This window comes from Brienomyrus brachyistius, chromosome 20 (assembly GCF_023856365.1).
Source record: "Brienomyrus brachyistius isolate T26 chromosome 20, BBRACH_0.4, whole genome shotgun sequence".
NCBI classification, from domain to species: Eukaryota; Metazoa; Chordata; class Actinopteri; order Osteoglossiformes; family Mormyridae; genus Brienomyrus; species Brienomyrus brachyistius.
The window spans coordinates 3,400,436-3,423,132 of record NC_064552.1 but is presented as its reverse complement, the minus strand read 5'-3'; the positions used below and the strand labels follow the sequence as shown (position 1 = coordinate 3,423,132).

At 41.4% G+C, this 22,697-nt stretch overlaps 1 protein-coding gene and 1 long non-coding RNA gene across 2 annotated transcripts in view; one reads left to right on the top strand and one right to left on the bottom strand.

Moving 5' to 3' along the window:
* The window catches only part of LOC125715525 (uncharacterized), a 67,086-nt gene that overhangs the window by 11,605 nt on the left and 32,784 nt on the right, over positions 1-22,697 (top strand). The gene's annotated exons all lie outside the window — the stretch shown is intronic.
* On the bottom strand, positions 13,651-21,278 carry kcnj2a (potassium inwardly rectifying channel subfamily J member 2a). The gene is made up of 2 exons (XM_048987179.1): positions 20,265-21,278; positions 13,651-16,676 (listed from the first exon to the last, which is right to left on the bottom strand). The coding sequence occupies exon 2, from the start codon at positions 16,439-16,441 to the stop codon at positions 15,152-15,154; it is 1,290 nt and encodes a 429-aa protein (XP_048843136.1). The 5' UTR covers positions 16,442-16,676; positions 20,265-21,278; the 3' UTR covers positions 13,651-15,151.

Below are 22,697 nucleotides of genomic sequence, written 5' to 3'. Positions count from 1 at the left end.
CACACTCACTGACGCACACATATGGGCCCAGCCACTCCCCACCATTTATATGTAGTCTCGTTTCATATTTACTGTTCTTAGATTTCAGACCTTGATGACATTGTTCTAAACACAGAAATTTGTGTGCTCAACTGGACCTGTTTAACCACATTGTAAAAAACTTTTTTTAGGAATCTATGAAAGTGTGTCATCATTGTTTATGCAGTTTTCTTTGGTTTCGTTCCTTTAATTCTTTTTACAAAGAGCTGAAATATCTGACTGAAGTTATCTAGTAATTAATCATGTGTTATATATGCAGTCAAAATGGTATGCCCACCGATCCAGTTCTAAACGTACTTGGGATATTGGCATACGAAAGCTTTGCAAAGTCTTGTGGTGAGTCTTTTTCGCTAAACTGTCTACTGGGGTGGGAGTAAATGAGGTTCCTGTATTAAAATGCTTGGAATTTCAAATGCTTTTATTGAGGCTGTCAAATCAAATTTAATTTTAAAGTAAAATAGTGCAAGTGTGAGTGGGGTTAGGTGTCAAGTGGCTGATGCTCTCCCAACAAAGCCGAGTTACGTATGGTCAGCCATCAGAAATCACCAATGGCCATGTTTATTTTCAATACATCTTACTAATTTTACAAGTCTAAAATGAGGTACACATTTTATGAGCGCTTGGCATACATGTTATATGAATGGAGGACATATACCTAAGGAATGTGATCCCTTGTGATCCCAGACCAGATGGTGGCACTGACCACTCCCTCAACTTTGAAGCTGTCACTGGACCGGAATGTGCTAATTATAACCCTAATTTTATTGCAGTTTTGTTGCTGTACATGACAAGATAGGAGTGAAAGATGGGGTTGGGCATCATGATTCAACAGTTTCTATGGGCAAATAGTATGAAATATTAAGAAAAGAAGCATAATGAGGTTGCAGACACTAATTATATGAACTGAGAGGGTAATGTCGTTAGCCTGGCGATAACCATTGTGAAGAGGCTATCGTGGTGGCGTGTCCTGTAGTTGGGAATGATGAATCAGCAGTGCTCCAGACTGCCAGACAAGGAGCCTAACCGCAAGCTTCCTTACTTCACAGCCATTCTGCCCTGGAGTCCCGCGTCTGTCACTGAAGTTACTGTCTCTTCTCTTGCAGCTATTATGTGCTTATTTTTACTTCAGGCTACAGTAATGTCAGTTAATGAGTTCACGTTAACATAGAGTGGAGAGCACAGAGAAAACCCACTGTCTGTTAGCAGGTAGATATAGAATGAGTGTAAGATGAGAAGCTTGCACCCTGTGAAAGATAACACTGGCTTTATTTCCTGCTTTTCTAAATAGGTCAGCCTCTCTGCGTGATCTGGAGACTTTTTTGTTAACCAAGCCACTTCCTTTCAGCTATCAGGCAAGTTTATTGACTAAGAAAGATGAACTTTCCTCAGTTTAGCATTTAAACCTAAACTAAAAATCAATCAGTTTCTCATGAAAGCTCAGTCTGGCAACAAATTAATCTGAATGGCAAAGCTATAGCACAGTGACTTTACCAGTGCTTGTGGTCAAGTTTTAGAGGTGGAGCGAGTCAGAGCTTTTCGCGAATAAGCAAGTTGTGCCAAAAGTGGTGTCAAGTTTTTTTCTTTTATTGTTTGTGACTGTGGGTTCTGTGCATTCAGTGTATTCATAATCGGCAACAACCAGCTAGCAGCTTAGCCACTGAAGCTTGTCACTTTTAAAATGTTTATATTCCAACTCAGTACAGTAGGAACTTGGCTGCAGGAAGCAGTAGTCAGTGTGAGTGCAGACAGAAACTGGCCCCAGGGGTGTCTCTCAACGTGTCTCCTCTGTTCCTTTTTGGTGGGATCTGGTGAGCTCATAAAAGCCTCCACTCTTGGCTTGTGGGAATTGCTTTTTACTGTCCAGGAGGGCCGGAGGTGGCTGGGGTATGCAGCGGGGCGGCAGAATTGGGCCTTTCTGTACAAATCGAATCATGACAGCATAGTGCTGCCCCTTGTCCGGGAAACATGCCATTGCTACTAAAAGCAACAGGAATTTTGATCACTCCAGCAGCAGGAGCGGCAATGGTGGTGTGATGTGGATCAAGCCTTCTCTTCCAGAGCCCTTAGTCCCCACTGTCATGAGCAAGTATTATACCATATCTCTTTCAGTTCTGAGCACATGCCTTGTGATTTATTGCTTCCCCCACTGCCCCACACCCCGGAAGTTTGAACTTCATTTTTTTTTCTAGTTCTTGAAATCCTAAATTTTAGGAATGACTTTGCAAACAAAGTACATACACATACAAGTCACTGGTACAATTTTATGGTGCTTCAAACTTTGCTATTCTGTCATGTTTTGCTACTTTTCTTAAAAGTTTACAGTAATTAGTGAGTTGGTCTCTAAAATTCCCTGTGTGTTTGTGTGTGCGTCTGTCTTGCAATGTACTGACATTTTCATACGTAAGTAAACGGAGGTTGGTCCTATACTTTCCAGGAAGCCAGAATAGGGTTAATGCACATACTTTCTGCTCCTAGTAATAATTCAATCTGCTGTACTTTGAATTCACTATAAATGCTGTAATAATCTGTGCTTATATAGGAAGTGTGTTGTGTGGAAATCATGTTGAAATTGTGCTATACTAATTCTGCTTTATGATAAGGGAAGTGAGAAAGCTACATTCAAAAGTAAAATGGGAGTCTTTCGAATGCATAAAAAGTAGTGACCACTTGCAGTACAAAGAGGGTGAGAATTCCCTGAGAGCAAAACTTATTCATTACCGACAGAGTACACACAGCCAGACATGGAGGCCCTGTTTTAAAGTAAAGCTGTGGAATACTTTACACTCCAGTGTCAGGGTTAATTCAGGATGAGCCCTCGCGGATACAGTGTGATGCTATATTGTTTTGATGAAGAGGTGAAACACAGAAAAGTAGGATTTAATTTGACAATTTAGCAATTGCTGACAAGATGTAAGGTTGTGGTGGTGCAGTGTTCAGCACTATTACTTTACACCTGTAGGGTTGGGGCTGAGGGTTGTCCCGCTTGTGTGGACTCAAGTCCTCCCTGTTTTGTGTGGTTTCTCCAGCTTCCACTTGCAGTACAAGGATATACAGTTAAGTGAATTGGTGTCTCTAGTTGCTCATATTTTGCTTATGTTTCCTGTAATGGGCTGGAATCCTGCACAGAGTGTCCATCCGCTTTCAAAAATTCAGGTAAAATGACTATTATGATTCTTTTTTCAAAAGCTGTTGCCATCAGATAAACTTTACAAGTAGAATCGTGTATTAAGTTCCATTGACTGCTCTGAGTTTTTAAGAATGATGTGATGATGGAAGTGGCGTGTAATGTGTTGGGGATCTCTTTGTCAGTGGGTTGGGATGGAGCTGTCTGACCCTGCCGTCTCAATTATGCACTGCTTTGGAAAAACTGTCTGCTAAATAAATGAAATGTAAATGGATGACTGCAGCTATGCAGGGATGCAATCCTGTATGTTTTAGAAAATGCTTTAATTCACTGGTTCACACCTGCTAGGCCAAGTGAAATAAATACCTATCCAAATAATGACAGCACCAAGGATTAATAACTGGGGGTGAGCAGAAGAATCTGTAGACCTTGAGAAACAAAGCTGCAAAATCAGGTTACAGCCCTTATACTGTGTGTGCGTGTGTGTGTGTGTGTGGGGGGGGGTTGCATAGATCACATTTGGGGACCGAAACGTCCCCAAAGTGCGGTAAAACCTGAAACCTTCTTACTTTTGAGGACACTTCTTCAGGTCCCCATTTGGATAACCTCAATTTCATGAAAATCTGTGAATGCGATCAAAAAGTGCCAAAAGTCTTGTATTTTGGTTAGTTACTTATGGTTAAGGTTAGGGCTGAGTAGGGGTTAAGGGTGTCGTGATTGGGATTAGGGTTTTTCCCATGGAAATGAATGGACGGTCCCCATTTAGATAGGAAGACCAACGTGTATGCGCATGTGTGTGCACATTTTGTGAACTTCCATCCTCCACAGTGGTAATTATCTAAGGCTGTTTGCCGATGTATATGGCAAGGTGTTGTGCCTTTTAGGTGGCCTTTTGCTGCGGGCTTTGGTAGGTATGTGTTCTCACTACAAGTGGCCATGCAGTGTCATGTGCCAGCACTTCTTCCTTAAGAATTATCCCCTTCATACCACTGCTTGGGAATGGAGTGTACATTATAGAGATAATTCCGTGACATGCACAAACAGTTTTACGTGCATTCCACAGGGAGTTGTGTCATGACGGCCACGGGTTCAAGTAGGTGATTCAGGGCACAGGTTTATGTAAGATCCTAATGTTCCTTTAGCAACCGTCGGTCACATTCCTTTCTGTGCAAGAGTTCCTGTTATGAAACCAGGGCCACTGGGACACGTCCAGTTTAAAAGCCTACCTTTCTGGATGCTGCATCTAGATGTCGTGCAGTTCATGGAAGGGCACAGATGGGCAAAAAATTCTGCCACGCACTGCTGTGATCTAAATTCTTTCCCAGGACAGTGTAACCTCTGAAATGAACAAGATATATCTTTGTTTTGACTGTATTGGTCACCCCAATAGTCTTAGTTGAAGTACACCTGTGGTGTATAATTTTATGTGTAAGAACTCTACCCAATATAAATACTGTTAGTCTATAGTAGTCTAGACTGTTGTTAAGTTAAATAGAAATATGGTTCTCTAAAAACAAAACATCTGGGAACTTCTGCTTTTTGGCTTTTGATGTTCTAGCAGTTGACGGTACCCTCTGTTATAAAAAAGAAAAAACCACCCACCTTCTCCTCTGTTAAAGCTCTTATGTTAATATTTTGATTTAAGGATGGCATTTTCCACTTCCACAGTCTAAGCTGTTTGTGTTACAGCCTTGGTAGAAGCTCTGATTTTGTAGCATGGATCCAGGTTAATTGTACGTGTAATTTGTGGGGGAAAATTAGTTTACAGTCAGGTCCATAAATATTGGGACATCGACACAATTCTCATCTTTTTGGCTCTATACACCACCTCAATGGATTTGAAATGGAATGAACAAGATGTGCTTTAACTGCAGACTTTCAGCTTTAATTTGAGGGTATTTACATACAAATCAGCTGAACGGTGTAGGAATTACAGCAGTTTGTATATCTGCCACCCACTTTTTAAGGGACCAAAAGTAATGGGACAAATTAACAATCATAAATCAAACTTTCACTTTTTAATACTTGGTTGCAAATCCTTTGCAGTCAATTACAGCCTGAAGTCCGGAATGCACAGGCATCATCAAACGCTGGGTTACATCCCTAGTGATGCTCTGCCAGGCCTCTACTGCAACTGTCTTCTGTTCCTGCTTGTTCTTGGGGCATTTCCCCTTCAGTTTTGTCTTTAGCAAGTGAAATACACACTCAATCGGATTCAGGTCAGGTGATTGACTTGGCCATTGCATAATATTCCACTTCTTTGCCTTAAAAAACTCTTTGGTTGCTTTCGCAGTATGCTTCAGGTCATTGTCCATCTGCACTATGAAGCACCGTCCAATGAGTTCTGAAGCATTTGGCTGAATATGAGCAGATAATATTGCCCGAAACACTTCAGAATTCATCCTGCTGCTTTTGTCAGCAGGCACATCATCAATAAATACAAGGGAACCAGTTCCAGTGGCAGCCATACATGCCCAGCCATGACACTACCACCACCATACTTCACTGATGATGTGGTATGTTTTGGATCTTGAGCAGTTCCTTTCCTTCTCCATACTCTTCTCTTCCCATCACTCTGGTACAAGTTGATCTTTGTCTCATCTGTCCATAGGATGTTGTTCCAGAACTGTAAAGGCTTTTTTAGATGTTGTTTGGCAAACTCTAATCTGGCCTTCCTGTTTTTGAGGCTCACCAATGGTTTACATCTTTAGTTGAACCCTCTGTATTCACTCTGGTGAAGTCATCTCTTGATTGTTGACCTTGACACACAAACACCTACTTCCGGGAGAGTGTTCTTGATCTGGCCAACTGTTCTGAAGGGGTTTTTCTTCACCAGGGAAAGATTTCTTCGGTCATACACCACAGTTGTTTTCCGTGGTCTTGCAACTCTTTTGGTGTTGCTGAGCTCACCGGTGCGATTTTTCTTTTTAAGAATGTTCCAAACAGTTGATTTGGCTACACCTAATGTATTTCCTATCTCTCTGATGGGTTTGTTTTTATTTTTCAGCCTAATGACGGCATAGTGATAGGTCTTTGCATCTCATATTGAGAGTTGACAGCAACGGATTCCAAATGCAAATAGCACACTTGAAATGAACTCTAGACCTTTTATCTGCTCCTTGTAAATTAGATAATGAAGGAATGACACACACTTGGCCATGGAACAGCTGAGCAGCCAATTGTCCCATTACTTTTGGTCCCTTAAAAAGTGGGTGGCAGATATACAAACTGCTGTAATTCCTACACCGTTCACCTGATTTGTATGTAAGTACCCTCAAATTAAAGCTGAAAGTCTGCAGTTAAAGCACATCTTGTTCGTTTCACTTCAAATCCATTGTGGTGGTGTATAGAGCCAAAAAGATTAGAATTGTGTCGATGTCCCAATATTTATGGACCTGACTGTATACATGTCACAGGAATTTCACTGAAGAACAAGAGAGAATTCTGGTTTGGTTCCCCAAAACAAAATAAAACACAATATACAGTACTGTACAAAGGTCCTAAGCAGTTAGAAGAAATGTTATGCTATTTGTCTGGGCAGAAAGTGCATTCTGCTCAGAACAAAAAACACAATTTAGCATCAGACAATAAAATCGGACAATAATAACAAGTATAAATTTCTTCAGTTCTCCAAAAAGTTACTGATATCTAGTTGAATAGACAGATGAACAGCACTTCAGTTCCCAGTTTCACCACTAGCTCCCTTAATTAAGTTAATTAGTTAAAAAATGACGTTCTTTTATTGATTAACTATTCAGGGTGTGCTAGTGGTCGAGTGAAAAAAATACATGGGTGTTATTGGAGGGTTGCTGCAAATTCTGGGGTGATTTTAGCAGAAGTTTTGAAATGGCTAAGCTAATACACTATGACAGGCATGCTATCACTGGTTTACACCAATATGAAGATCATTTAAACATAATTATCTTTGGTTGCCTAAGACTTCTGCACAGTACTGTATGTATAAACAAATACATTATTACGATGCAGAAAGTGCAGTGTGCCTGTTCACCTGCAGAGCAATAATGTGTGGCTTTAACTGCGGATGAGGCAGAGCTGTCTTTAGCTAGCTGTCACGAAAACAAATAGTGACAGAAGATTCACAATGAGTTTCCCTCCATCTGCAAGGAGCGGAAAATCAGTCACCTTTCCCGTCTCTTTCCGACTTGGGGGGTATTAACACCTCTGAGGTCTAGTTACAGTCAGCTTCTGTTTTTAAATGCCTTTTTTCCTCTTTTACGGGACTGCTATTTCTGACCAGCCGGTTCCAGTGGAAAATTCTGCAGCCTCCCCCCAGCTGCCCTTTCCTGCGTCTGCTGATGATTACTAGGAGATTGTCACACAAAGGATGAGGCTTTACAACACGTGTGTTTTTTTTTTTACCTCACACCCCCCCTTTAAAGCCCAGCCTCTCACCCACCTTGATCTTAGGGGCTAAGCTTTTACATCCAAGTCTATAAATGTTATTGGGTGATACCATGTTGCTGGGGTAAGGAGGCAGAAGAGATTAGTTGTTTTTGGTCAGACACCCCCAGCAACTGCTCTCGCTCGCCCCCTTTTCTCACCCTAATTGGCGACTAAGCCTCCACATCCAAGTCTATAAATGATAGAGGCAGAGTCAATGACAGCTGTGACGGGTTGAATGATCCAGCAGACCACCAAACGTGGCAATCCTCTGGTTCCTCGTAATAATTTCAGCCCTGTTCTCTGTCATCTGGCTGGCCACCTCTGTTATTCCATGTTAATTAAGACAGGCACTGGGAAATGTAGTGCGGTGGCATTGCTTTGTTTTAATATATATAATTGTTGCAAATGTTTGAGCTGTCATTCATGCAGTGTATTAAAATACCGGTGCTGTATCTGCAATATTTTCCATTTTTCAAAATCATGCACTAAATAATGCATAATAATGCTACATAATGTGTTACGATATGTCCAAAAAGGAAAAAATTGCATGTCTAGTTTTAGATTGCAGAACATGTTATTGCAAAGCTGTTTTAGTCATAGATCCTGGTCAGGGTCACTGGGGGGAGGGGGGTATCCCACATGGCAGAGGGCACAAAGATGGGACGCTGATCTCCTGTACGTTTATGGACAGCAATTAGCCTAAGTGCATGTCAGAGAGAGGAAATCTGCACAGCATGGGGATAACATGAAAAGCCCACACGCAGCCGAGGTGGGACCTGAAGTCAGTGTGGTTCCTCCTGCTCTTTTTATTAATCCTGCCCTTAATGTACGTATATGGCTGGCATGACAATAAAGCCCACTTTACTTGACTTTAATATGATGCTTTCTTTTCGGTGTTCCATCAGTCACTAAAGAAGCACAAATTATTAAAGGCAACTCATTTAATCGTACTTTTCTTTGTGCTGTTATTTGCTGATAAGGTTGTAATTATTGAATAACATTGTATTTATATGGATTGAATGTCACTGTCTAGCATTTAGACCAGGGGTGGGGAACTTGTTCCATGGAAGGCCGATGTGGGTGCAGGTTTTTGAGATGACCTCTCAATCAGCCAATAACAGTGGGTTCCCAGAACCGGAGTTGAGAACCACTGTTTTATTATTGGCTGAAAAAGCAGACACCTTGACCACCTGAATTAAAAATGAGAAAGTCCCATCATATTGTGAGATTCACAGAAGAACTCTAGGTCTTGGCTCATGGCCTCTTGGTTCATGATGTGTTATGTCAAACTTTGTCAAGAACAAAAATTGTGCAGGGTCTATTCACTTCCTATATAAATAATATGTCAGCTTTTCTGAGCAAAATATTTAGGCTCATGTCATCTAATGGAATTGTTTGAAAGCCTTTAAGCCAATGCTATAACCAGTACCCAGAACATTCGTGCTTTTGTGGTCACTCTAGTTTTGGATTTTTTTCATAACGGTCGTATATGTTTGCCCCTCCAGTCTGTTAGGGAAGCGTTTTGTTCACAAAAAAGAAGACATACAGGTTGCCATTTTAACAGACGTTGTGTATTAAGTACTCATTTGCAAGGACAGCATTTGGTTATTCTCAAAGTGAATATCTTGTAAATATCACATTTTTATTGCCATTAAAAACTGCAGGAAATGGACAAGGAACTTTTGTTCTTGCACAGTTTGTTAATATTAAATTTGGAATTCTGGGTTTCATTTCATCTGATTTTTTAAAATATATATGCACAGGGACACGTAAACTATGTACTCCAAATTATTATTAAGGTAAGATCCTCACCCTTACTTGATGAACATAGGCATTGTTTCTCAGCCTCATGATCCTCCAGTTTGATAAGGAGGACATTGCAATTATCCAGATATGTGTAACTGATGTCTTCGGTGCTGTTTCCATTCAGGTTTTTGTAGCAGGTGCCACCTCAGCCCCACAAAGCTTGGGGGGGGGGGGGCTAGATGGGAGTGCACTGTTTCAATCTTCAGCGGTGTTACTACTTGCATTCCTGTCTTCTGACTTGTACAAAGCTAATCCATTCGGGGTGGTGGTCTTTGGTTTTCCTTTTCTCCCATTTCTACTTACTTGTCTACTTACTTTTAGCATTGTAAAAAGTAAACACAAGTATGTGTTCTGCCACTGGGCCTCCACCCCTGATTGAGTGCTTCTCACATTGAATCTTATTAAGTATGAAAAGACAAAGCATCAGCTTCCCATAAAAAGGATGTGTGGCATTGAGGCATTGCTGTAAGTGAGGCATTACTCAAGGGTGGTGGTGGGTTAAAACATAGCACAGACTCCTAAGGGTCCATGGGAACTGTGCTGAATTTCTCACTGACAGAAGGATGAAGGCTCGTAAGACTGGTGCTGCAGACATCCAGGATCCACCCTCAGCCAAGCATTGCTCATTGGTGGGTGCAGGGGGTGTAGGTTGCTCTCAATATCCATACAAGGCAGATAAGCTTAACCTCTCCCATGTTGTGCCAGGATGTGCGTTGCCAAATTATGCTATTAATACACGAAACCAAAATGGAGGGCGAGTGGTACTTATAGGAAATGTCAAGCAAAGTTAATCAGACAGTAGATTAGACTGCTGGGAAGCATTTGTATAATGGGGGGAGCGTGTCAAGCAAGTGCATTGGATGTCTATGTAATTGTAGCAGTCAGTGACAGCCATTTTCATCCCTTCCCTGATTTCAGCCTTGTTTACTGTAGTTAAAGGACCAAATGCAATGATGTGACACCTCCTCATATAGGAGCCTTTAATTATATTAAAATCTTCATATTTAAATAAATAGTTCTGGTTTGATTCAGATTTCCTCGTCAAACAGGGAAGCTTCTCACGTGAGACCAGCTTTGGGCTGCTTTCTCTTCAGCCTGATGCTGGGATTCTCTGTGAAGCAGGAAGGCCTCCTTCTGTCTGCAGACACAACAGAGGGGATCACAGGCCGAACGCCTCTGAAAGTGAAGTTCCCAGACAGCGGGAGTCAAAACGTTGTTCCTGTGATAGTGTTTGAGGGGGGAGAGGTGTGGCATTGTTTACCACAACTCCAGACCCCCGCCACCCACCCCTTTAGCTTACTGCTCAACAGTTTAATCCATTTAAAGGTGTAGTAATGGGGCTCTCTCTTTAGAAACTGAGCCAAATGGGCAAACCACAGCCCTTGATGGAAGCCATGTTGCAAAAAAAGAAAGTAGTAATAGTAATGAATAATGGTTAATAATAGTGCGTCATTGCTCTTTATTGAAGGATCTGTAACCTACTACTCAGTATTTGATTAAGCCAGAGAAAAAGCTATTTTTCTAAAGCCCAGATTTTACCTTGCTAGATTTTAAGGGTGGCTGGATTGTTTTTTGTCAGGCCTGGCACTCAACTGTATGTAAACTCAGCCTGTCAGGCCTGAAATATAAGTAATATTTCATTTTTTGCCAATAAACTTCAGGTAATGTGAGCAGTCATTACAGACTCTATGGTTCATGGTTCTTGAAGCCTATGGCCAAATAGTCCCCTTGGGTTACCCTCGAGTATGTTCTTCTAGGCCTATTGGATCCCTGGGTAGGGTGTGCACAACATCTGTGTTCCATGACTTACCCTCATGGGAGGGCTGCTTGCTGCTGTATCTGCCGGAGGAGCCTATTCTAAAAAGAACAGTGAAACAGCTCAGCAATGGCTCAGGCTGGGTCTTCCTGCTCTCACATTTAGCCACATGCTGGCGATGCATTGTTGTGTTTTCAGAGCAATTTGTGAAATTTCAGATGACAATCTGTATGTATGTTTTGTTCCTAACAGATGGCGTTCATGTCGATTTTAAATATAATAAAGTGAACAACATACCCCCTCTACCACACGGTCAAAGTGAGTGCCCTTGTGTTGTTTGATTTGATTGGAAGAATTAAAAAAATAAATTCTGCGTAGGATCTTTGTAATGGTTTTCTGGGGGCATCTATGGGCTCATGTAATGGGTGCTTACAGCTAATTTGCTGATGATTTGTGGCTCTTTCTGGAAGGATCCTTTTTGAAGCCCTGGGCCACTCGTCCCTCTGTAAAACCTTCTCATGGTGTTCATGAGTACTCAGTGGGGGTTGAGTTATGTGCATGTTTTCTTACATTGTGGTCATTGTAATGTATTTAAATAAACATGGCAGTTAGCTGTCAGAAATATTCAGCATATAATCACACTCACTAACTGGAGGCTGCGATTCCACAGGAATTTATATAATTGTTCTGGGCTTAATTTTAATAAGACCCAGTGCCACTGATTTTGTAAGAAATACTAATTATTTTTGCAGCGACATTTAAAGGCAATCTTATTATTTCTGGACTCTTGTCTCTAAATGAACAGTGCTGCAGCATATTTCTTTGTAAATTCAAGTTTAATGTTTCAAATGCTATAAACGCAAACATTAAACATATGTTTAGTCATTGTGTCTCTGGGTGTTGGTTGCATGAGCAGAGATTGAGAAATAGGGTGCAAAACAGAAAAAGAAGGACCTGCGACTAACAGAAATGGAGAGATACTGCTGGCAGAGCTTGACGCACACCTGTGTGCACGTCACTGTAGATATTTACAAGGTGCTTCTACAACACCTTCATCCAAAGTGATTGTTGCAGAAAATGGCCCCCATCTAGCACCTTGACCTGCAACACCGTTGTTCACCTGTTGTACACTTTCTTAACCAGTTTATTATCCCCGATTCGCTGGCAAGGGAGAAAGCGGCTTCTCACAGATGCCTTGGTATATGTGTCTGGGGTTCACATGCATAGTCCTCAAAGAACACAAATGCCATTTTTTAAAATAATTATTGTTTTATTGAAAAAAATAAAATAGGCCATACAATAATAATAATTATTAATAATAATAATAATAACAATATTAATAATATAAAAATCTGTACATTCTGTTGTTTTTGCAGTACAATAGGAAGACTGTGATACAAAAAGGCTGCCACTGGGACAGGTGGGGGATATTTACAAAAAGTGCTGCCAAAAGGCTTTCAGTCATTGATACAAAACCAGGGAATCGTGTCAGCGACCAATACTGCGTTGTGTCGCAGCACGAAACCCAAAGAGATTACAGAGAGCCTTACAATGGAGCAGTTACAGTACTTTTGGTTCTTGTTTTTGCTAATGAGAAAGAAAAAAAAACACCTAAATATATTTAAAATCATATCCTAACATCTGATGCCAGGGTGTCGACAACGATGGACTGGAACTGCAGAAAAAAGACATATTATGTCTTCAGGTGTGAGTTTGTGTGTTTAACTTGGGGGTATGATTAGTAAAACTGCAATTTCCACCTTGACAAGTGAGACCTGGGACTTTTAATCTATGAGGATGCATTGCGTAAAGTAGCAATTTCCAGGCTTTTCTCCGGAATATCACCCAAGATGCCCTTAATGCTGAAAGCAAAATCATTTGGTGGGTAACAGTTCATATAAATGAAGATTAAGGCTTTACAAAAAAGTACGGGTCTGAATATGTATTACCTGCAAGTTGTCTTCTGCTTCAGTTATGAAAATATTTGAAAAATGAACAATTTACCTGGGGCAGTGTGGTGGCTCAGTGGTTAGCAGTGTTACCTCACATATCTAAGGGCTAGGGTTCAAGTCTCTACCCTGGCTCTGTGTGTGGAGTTTGCATGTTCTCTCTTTGTCATGGTACTTCCTCTGGGTATTCTGGTTTTCCCCCCCACCCATAATCCAAATCCAACAACATACTAAGGTGAACTGGAGTTGCCAAACTGTCTTGTGGGTGTGAATGTATATGTGCATTGGTATCCCTTCCTGGGTTATTCTCTGCCTCATGCCTCTAACTTCTGGGATGGGCTCCAAACCCCCATGACCCCAAATAGGACAAACAGATACAAGGGTGGATAATTTACTTGTAAAATAGCTGAGCCAGTTTGGTTTGCTAAACTCACAAACATTGTGCTTTATTTCTGTTAATTTCTAACTGCCTTAACCTTTATTTATTTAGAATTGTTTTTTTTTTTTAACAGTAATACTCTTCGGTTTCAACATCCCCCAAAAATAATAATAATAATAAAAAACACTTAATATGCAACATAGCAGCACTTTGTTAAACATTCGTTTACTCATTTGTTTACAACCCAGGAAGTCTGCAGAAAAAGTGTGGTTCATTCTGACACTAATGACCTCTGACCCTTCTAAGAAAACAGGCATTTTTTCTGTTGTATTGCTGTTTGCTTAAGGGTTACATCGAGGTCTGAAGGGCTAACTTCCGCCTTCATGCTAATATCACATACGTTATTCATATATTGTCTTAATCCTTCCAAATTGTACAAGATATTCCTCTGGGAGTTTTTCCTAGTTTGGTTTTAGATTGCCCATGCAAGTTGCAGGCCCTGACACAGCAGAAGATTGGCCGGCGTGTTCAGTACGCACACTTGTGTACTCTCCCCCTCAGTTTCCAGTGCTGCCAGCTGTTGTCTAATGAGTATTTTAAAAGCGGCTTGTTGGGAAAAAAAATTCACGGGCTCAAAGCAACACACAACATGCTGCATGAGGCATATTCACTGCACTGTCGCGAGACCAGCTCGCTGACAGGGCACTTTTGGTGCGTCTCAGCTGGGAATGAAAGTGCAGCAGCTTAGCCGGCAAACATGTTGCATCTTTTGTGGTCGTCTTGCAAGTGTCTGATAGCAAACCACTGTATTGCACGGCTTATTAAAAGTGATCTGACTGTGTCCATTCAGCAAGGGCAAAAAGAGAAATGGAGACGCTAAGGTTTTAGCTCCAGCAGCAGAAGTTTACAGGTTCAATCATTATGCATGTCACTCAGGGGATCTTGATAATCTGATGTGGCATGGCACGGCATGTCCAACTTAATGTTTATGTCTTGTTTGTTAGGATTCTCCCACATGGCCCAGGGAGACACTCAACCAACTTCAGGGCCATCGTTCAAGACCAATTTTATGTGTAAAACTGCAAAAAAAAAATAGTTCATTTGTTGAGAAATTGAAGTGATGCAATTATATTTATATATAATTGACCATTTAAGTGCATTGACCTAAAAAATGCTCTATTATCCAAACTGAATTCTGTCCCCCCAGAAAAATACCGTAATTTCTATAGCAGCAAATAAAGACCATAAAGGCAGATAAGTGGAACGAAAATCTCACTAACCAACCTAATCTAATTTTTCTAGTTGGAAAGTTGAACACAGAGACATGCCTGGTATTTCAAGTTTTGAAAACCATACCAACATTTCCCTATACCTTCCCCCTTTGTCACACAGATCTATAAACTGTTGTAATAATAAATAGAACTGTATTGCATCTTGTTTTTTTTAACACCCCTCACAGGCAAACTTGTGTCTATGCACAAATGTCAGAGTTTTGTGCCAGTAAGCAGTTTTGTTTTGGTTGCTTTCATCTCATTTTTTAACACTCATGTTTCGGTCCTTGCTGAACACCTCTCACAGCAGTACCATCAGTGTGAAAACAGTCACCATCTCTGGGCCAAACTGCATCCAGCTCAACGTGCCTTTTCAAACAACAGGTTTCTGCAGTGCTCCTCCCAGCCGACTTGGTTGAAGAATCATATCTCTGACTCCCGCCTCAGCGGCCGTGGTTCTAGGGGCACTGTGGCTTGGTTGTGTTCAGAGTCCGAGTCTGAGACTGTGCCCATGTTTGTGCCCTCAGGGCCCACATTGCTCTCACTTGCCTGCTCGGAATTGTCTTTGTTCCCAAGCACTACCTCGTTCTCATAGCAGAAGGAGTTGGAGCCAGACATGATAGATTTCTTCTCGTCCAACTCTCTAGCACTGCACAGAGGGGTGCTGGGAACTTCATAGGTTTTGTGGAAACGCGAATAGTCCACTTTATAGTAGTTCTTCTCCTCAAACAGGACTGGCTCAAAGCGGTGACCCCAGAGGATCTCTCCTGACAGATAGGAGCTACGACACTGGGTCGTCATGGCCGTGGCCTCTACCATGCCCTCCAGGATGACCACGATCTCAAAGTGTGAGTTCTCAAACTCCTGTTTGCTCATGTCATAGAAGGGGCTTTCCTCATCGATCTCGTGAATGATGGTGACGGGGGAAACCATGAATATGCGGTCAATTCCAGTGTCATAGCCTACGTCAATGTCCTTTTTGTCCAGGGGGATGAATTCCCCCTCTGGTGTGACACGGGACTTGAGGAGCTGGGCTCTTACATGGGACTCCACCAGGTGACTCCTACGGAGGTTGCCAACCCTCCACATTAAGCACAGCTTGTTGTCCCGCATGGCCACAGTGGCATTGTGGCTAAACACCAGCGTCTCATTCCGTTTTTTGGGCTTGGCCATTTTAGCCATGACTGCCCCAATGATGAAGGCTTCGAGGATGCAGGCCACAATGCTCTGTAACACCACCATGAAGACACCAACTGGACATTCATCTGTCACGACACGGTACCCATAGCCGATAGTGGTCTGTGTTTCAACAGAAAACAGAAAAGCTCCTAGGAAGTTATTGACATTTGTGATGCATTTTGCCTTGGTGTTTCCAATATCCCCGTAAAGGAAGGCCACTAACCAGAAGATACAGCCAAAGAACAGCCATGACATCAAGAAGGTCAGGCAGAAGATGACGAGCATCCACCGCCAACGGATGTCCACACAGGTGGTGAAAATATCGGCCAGGAAGCGCTGGCCCTTTTCACTGACGTTGACAAACTGCACATTGCAGTGTCCGTCCTTCCTGACAAGGCGGCTCTTTGCCTGTTGTTGAGTATGCACCCCCGTCTTGCCGTTCCCATGGCCATTGGGTACGGCCACGGTGGCTAGCTTCATTCCGTCCTCCTCTGACGACACTATGCTGTAGCGGCTGGCTCGCACACTCCCCATCGCTTCTGCCCGCGAGGGGCGTGCAACTGTGTCTGCCTTGGAAAACAGTCTGAGTTTTTGAAAAAACCGTTGGAGAAACAGTTTTGAACGTTCACAGGGACCAACTCAGGCAGGAAATGGGAGGGACCAGGTAGAGGACGTGCCCCTCAACTCTCAGCGGACCCTTGGCTGTTCGGTAGAGAAGAGGTGGTCAGTCCGCTCTTGTCAGGTTTTCAGATGTCATCAATGAACTGTGCTGGGGGATTGAGACACAAAGAAAGGTAGCGTCAGCATTACACCAAAAAATACAAGAACACCAAACATATTAACTGTTTTACAGTAATCCTTTCAATTCCTGTGGTACTACTTCAACACAGGTTTTTTTTTAATAATTATTACTATTATTCTGTCGCAATATAACTGCCAATGTTTTTTTTAAACTGTAAAGAGTTTTTAACATAGGTGCATGTCAGTCAGTGGAAAAGCTTTGTGCTTTTTGCATAATTAATACAGGTTTTCTGTGACTAATGATGGCTGGCTTGAATTGCAGAATACTTCAGCAGGAATGTAACGATGTTAAAAAAAAATATGGAGAAGTGTCCATTGTTTAAATAGTTGACTCTCAGCAAAGGCACAAATTTCACCAACTCTTTATGAGAGAGGTTTTGTGTATTATATTGAATTTTTCTCTGTCTGACCAAGAGCACAGCCATACAGACATTTGTATTCTCACTGATCATTTACGTTGTCATAGATGCCATTGCTCGTAGAAAGGTTCATCAGATAATTATGACAATTCTTGGTGAACATTTTGGTAATTCACAAAGAAGACCTATTTAGGCACCAATTATTTAAGGTAATTTCTTCTATGTAGGAGAGGGGATCTTCCCTATCCACACCAAGTATTCGTCTTTCTAAGCATATACCATAAAACATTCGGAACTTGGTGGGCAACAATGTAGCAATTTAGCATGTTACTTTTTACTTTAAGATGAGGCTCACTGGGAAGATTTTGAGTGTAAATATGACAGGTTGGTGATGTCTAAGCCACTATAGCCAGCTCTCATAGAAGACGCTTATTCTGGACCTAGGATAAATGCAGTGTGACTTACGTTCTCCCCCCCCCCCCACCAGCACTTTCTAACAACCCACAATAATTAGGCCAGTCTGCTAAGTCCAGTAGTTTGCGATTTTTGATCCCCAGTGATTAAATGTCACTTTGCTTATAATATAAAGTGACTAAGTGTGATCAACAAATTATGAAAAAACAATTTTTTTTTTCAATGAATTACTCCATTGTTTAAGTATAGACCCTATGTGACAAAAATAGCTTCTTGGATTCCTAAAAAGAACAAATCCAGTGAACACTTTAAATGTCTTGTTTTTTTTTTAATGATAGTAGTCTTTCTCCTTAGTTTGTGCTTGAGTGCAGACCTTGTTGACTAAGGGTGAGTCTGCTGGGACCTCCAATCATCATGGCAGCAGAATGGTGGTCCCAGTGAGAATTATCTCTGGTGCTAAAATCGCAACAGAACTCATTAAAGTTCAGTCACCTCTTACACTGCACGTCTCCTACTGTCCTAGCAACGAATGTATGTGTTTGAAGAAAAAAAAAATTACACTTGGTAGTGAACCCTTCGACAACAGTTGTGAAAAGACATTCCATTGTACGGTCTTTCAGCACTAAAATGAGCCATGAGTCACTCTCAATATGTTGTTTGTAGCTTTTAGTTCTGCTGTGATGCTTCTGTGCTTTTCTGCACTATTATCCAAAGATGCCATTGCTTCCACTAATGTGTGGTTCTGCCATGCTGCCACACCGGCCCTGTCGATCCGCCTTGGGAGGCACCAGACACAGCCCTGGTGCTGAACACCCTACCAGCTACCAGCTTCCATCCAGGCAGCAGTTTTTAGGATCTTGTGAAATGCCTTTTAATTCTACGGAAATCAGCACAGGTGAAGAAAGTGTTAGAGATCTTTTCTAATCACATCTTAGCTGACCAGTGTAATTGTCTAATATTTAAACTGGAGAACTGTGGTAAACATGTCAGTACAACGTTTCTGACCGGCCAGACCCGTTAGCTGATGTGTCAAAACGGATCACTTCACTGTAACTCGCTCCGGTTTGGCCGAGTAGTGCTTTGCTAAGTCAAGAGTTTGACTGTCTCCATACAACCTCCCCGATATGCACGACAAATTAGGCTCATTTTTACAGTCCCCGAAATCAACCTGTACCAATTTGAGCCGAAATGGACTCCGCAGTTAATGCGGGCAGTTTTTAAGGAATGGAAAGTTAAGTGTAGATATGACACTTCCCTGTATCAAGCGGAAGTGTTGCGGTTTCATTATCGATACTGACGAAATGCGCTGGAATGAAGCTCGCTTTCTTAAAAATAAGTTTTGTATTTGTATTTATTTAATGAACAACTTTCATAATGTTTTTTTGTTTTGTTTGAGGGCTCAGTTCGTAAGGGTTTATCAGATGTGTATAAAACAGTCATCAAGACGTCAGCCTGAGAGGCTATCCAGACAGTAAACCTGGCATGCCCTATATACTATACAAAACTAGATCTTGGATGTCGTATGAATGTAACTGTCGGATGCCTGTGGGTCTCGGGGAATTATATTACTGGGAGAAAAACACACGCGGACCTCTAAGGAAAACTCACCGCTGACAGTTCGCCCAATATAATCTAAGAACGCTGTTATTGTTTAATTAAGCGAGGTACACATTACATAAACATATACTGGGCTCCCTTATTCTGACCATGTTTGTGTCAAATTGTTTTCTCAGTAAAGCAGCAGTAAGTTACCGGTTACGTTAGTTTGATCTGCACCAGAAGCACCATTCATTGCGCACGGAGCTGGGGAACAGGTGCAAAACGAGACGAAATAAATATTTCCCATTGACCTTTAAGGAAGCATGAATGGAAATCTACAGCAAGCAGTTAAATCTGCTGTCAGCATTATCGAGTCTTTAATTGATTGCTAAGCCAATATTTACAAATAATTTTAACTATAGTTGAGATCTGAAATAGAAATTGAACGAAGTGTTTGTAGTAAAATTTCAGTGTTCCAGTTCTCTAGGTAAAGTTTCAAGCCAGACTCAGTTATAAGTCCCTAAATTCAGGATAACGCTGTTTCTGGCTACAGAAGCAGTTCCGCCATAACTGTAGTTTATGTTATACCGCTTTGCGAGTTCAACCTTACTTCATAAAGCATTAACATAAATCGTGTTTTAGTATGTTATCTTGCAAGGTACAATCTAATTAAATTTTCTGAAATTTCAAGACTGATTTGTATGAAGATGTATTTGTTATGTAGGTCCTAGTTTACACTAAGATGATAGTAGGGATGGTAGCATTCACTGAATCGCATTGGTGCACCGGCGTAAAAGTTCACCATATGATTAACCTACCCAATTAAAAAAGTGGTATTATGTAAAATATTAATATGTGATTATTAGTAAAGGTCCCGTGCCTTTATTTAGAAATGTGACCAATGTATTTTAACTAATATTTTTATACTTAAATTGATTCCCGGTATCAAAACTTTCTGTGTCTGTACCAGGTTGATTTTCTTAGAATCATATACTTTTGCATCGCATCGTATCACGTTGAATCAAATCGTGTGGAATCGCACTGCGTCGCAATATGGGTGAATCATATACCGCGTTTGTAGTCGCCCCACATGTGTCTGTAACGTATCGGATCGTTGGCAAAAGCCACAGTAATGCAGATGCACGTCCGTAGATAGTGTAAAGTACCCCGCTTTGTACCTTAGCATAATATTTCATGGCGGTTAATTTCAATAACTTCACATAAAGTTGTTGAGTAGTCCTTACCTGTTGCTCATCGGGATGCAAAATATGTACCGGTTTGTTGCAATATATCCCCGGGCGTTAAATGTCTTGAATATCCAAGTGTCTTTCTGGGCTCAGAGTTCGGTTCTTCTCTACGTAAATGCTCCTGTTATGACTTCGCACACAGAAACCCGCAAACGCCGGGCCGATGACTGAGTATGGTTAAGCTTGCAGTTTCGCCAAAGCATTTTAAATAGCTGGTACCGGCGCTCTCCGCCCCCATGTCGTCAACGGCCCGAACAAATCGCCGAAGGGTGAAGCTGCGCGCAGACGGGTGGTGAACTCAGCTGAAGCGTGTGGCACAAGGGGAAACGAACAGATGCCTCAAGCGCGAATCCAAGACAAATAAACACAACTCCTAGCTTCTTTTTTTACAGCAGTAAGTCGAGACGGAAAATGCCCGTCTCACTACCGTTAACAAACCCCAAGAGTTTATTGAGGAAGATTGTTTGACACCAAGAATGATCACATTACACTGATTGATTCGCTTTTCCTGATTTCCATCGCATTGAATGTGTCACGAGGAGACGTGCCCCGGCACGCGCCCCACTCCACCATGAAATTTTAATTAATTACATCTACGAGAATCTCATTGACCGATTACATGGCGATATGTCGTTGATTGGTTTATATTAAGGTAGCTCTGGGCTGTCCAAAGCAGGTTATCAGACAGGTGTACATTTTCATTTTAACGAACTTTCTAATGCTTTTTAAGCAAAAGAATAAATCAATCTCTAGACATAAATTAATTCCGATTTGGCTAACATTTTGATTCACTCGTTCACATACATTTCCTCGTGTGACATCTGCACAGATATAGTTTTGTGCGTAACTTTTACTCCCATCTGCAAAGAGGCGGCACCTCCAAACAAATGTATGAAAATGTATGAATACCCCGCAAAATGCAGTTATAGCGAAACCGAATAAACTCATGGAACTCGCCGAAACTCATGGAAAATGTACTTATTGTACCCTTAAAATAAGTTGCAAAGTACCACAATTTTCCGACACGATATAGTTAATCTGAAAGTAGATTTTTCATGCCATTTCTCTTGTCTGTACTAAATTTAGCACGTAATTAATAAAGTGAACACCAGTTGAGATCTTTTGCATCTGGATAAGCAAACGGGGGCTAATTAGTCTGGTGCCGAATGGACTGCGCATTGTGATCAATGTACAGCGTCGCTATGTTTGCTGGCATTTACAGGATACCTGCGTTCAAAACTCACACGACAACTTTCCCGAACTTACATTCATCCAGTACAGGACGTAGTAGAGGTTTTTAGTAATGATGACGTGAAATATCCTATGGAAATTTTCGAGCGTTTTCCGGATTAAATCGTATTTATTGAACAAAGTGGAATATCCTGGGGTACGCTTGGAGGTCCGAAAGTAGTCGTAGGTTATGAATTGACACATAATGCGAGTGTGAGAAATAGAAACAGTATCATTAGTACATATAGAGAGATTTCGAGAATTTCATAATTTGATACGTCCATCCATGTATTTTGTAGTAGTAATTTACCCGATGAACCTATTTAACCGACGGATTTTCATAGGTTTCCACCACACTTTGAAACTGTTTCCGGACTTGAACTACACGTCCATATTTCTAATTCCTTTCGCAATCGGGTACCCATTAGAAAGAAAGTTTATTATCTGTCACGCGTAGCAGTAGCAGGTCCCGTCCAACTAGCCGTAGCTGGGAATGTCAGTGGCCATGGCGGCCCCCTTTCGCTGCACTTATTCTGGGTGGGTTTTTTTTCCCTTTTGTTACCGTTTAGCCCCTACTATAAATAAAAGAGATTATTTTTAGTCCGGACAAGCTGTGTGAATTGGCCGTCTCGAAGTTCCTGAAATTAGATTTTCCTTGCCTTTGGAAAAAGCCGTAGTATGTGCAGATCATGCTGGTTACGGGCCACAAGATGGCGAGCTAGAAACTTTATAGCTGCAAAGAGGGTTCGCATGTATGAGAATAATACTGATCTTATTATATGATGCACGGAGCATCTGTCGGTGTAGTAGGGGCATACACAAAACGTGTCGTGCTGGACCGAGCTTATGAAAATGCCGATAAAGAAAATCAGTCACATAAGCTCCATTTTGTTTACTTGTGAAAGGTAAGGTGATAAACGCCTGGGAGAAAACTTCCTAATGCTCTGCCTTAATGCTGTCCTACCACCTTAGATGGTACTATACAGCACACTCAACTATAGTGTGTAGTCTGGCCATTATGGATTATATCACAGACTGCAGAACTAAGTGGTTACTCCAGGACATGTTGCTGCACTTTCATATAATTAATGATTATTCTGTAAAGTCTGAGGGAAGCAAAAGAATGGCAATTGCTAAAAAGAAAAAAAGATTTACAAAAAGATATCCATATACCTAGCTTCCAACCTGAGCAGGGTCGTG

What these genes read in the sequence shown, in the direction of transcription:
- kcnj2a (XM_048987179.1), bottom strand. Translation starts at nt 16,441, where the DNA reads ATGGGGAGTGTGCGAGCCAGCCGCTACAGCATAGTGTCGTCAGAGGAG.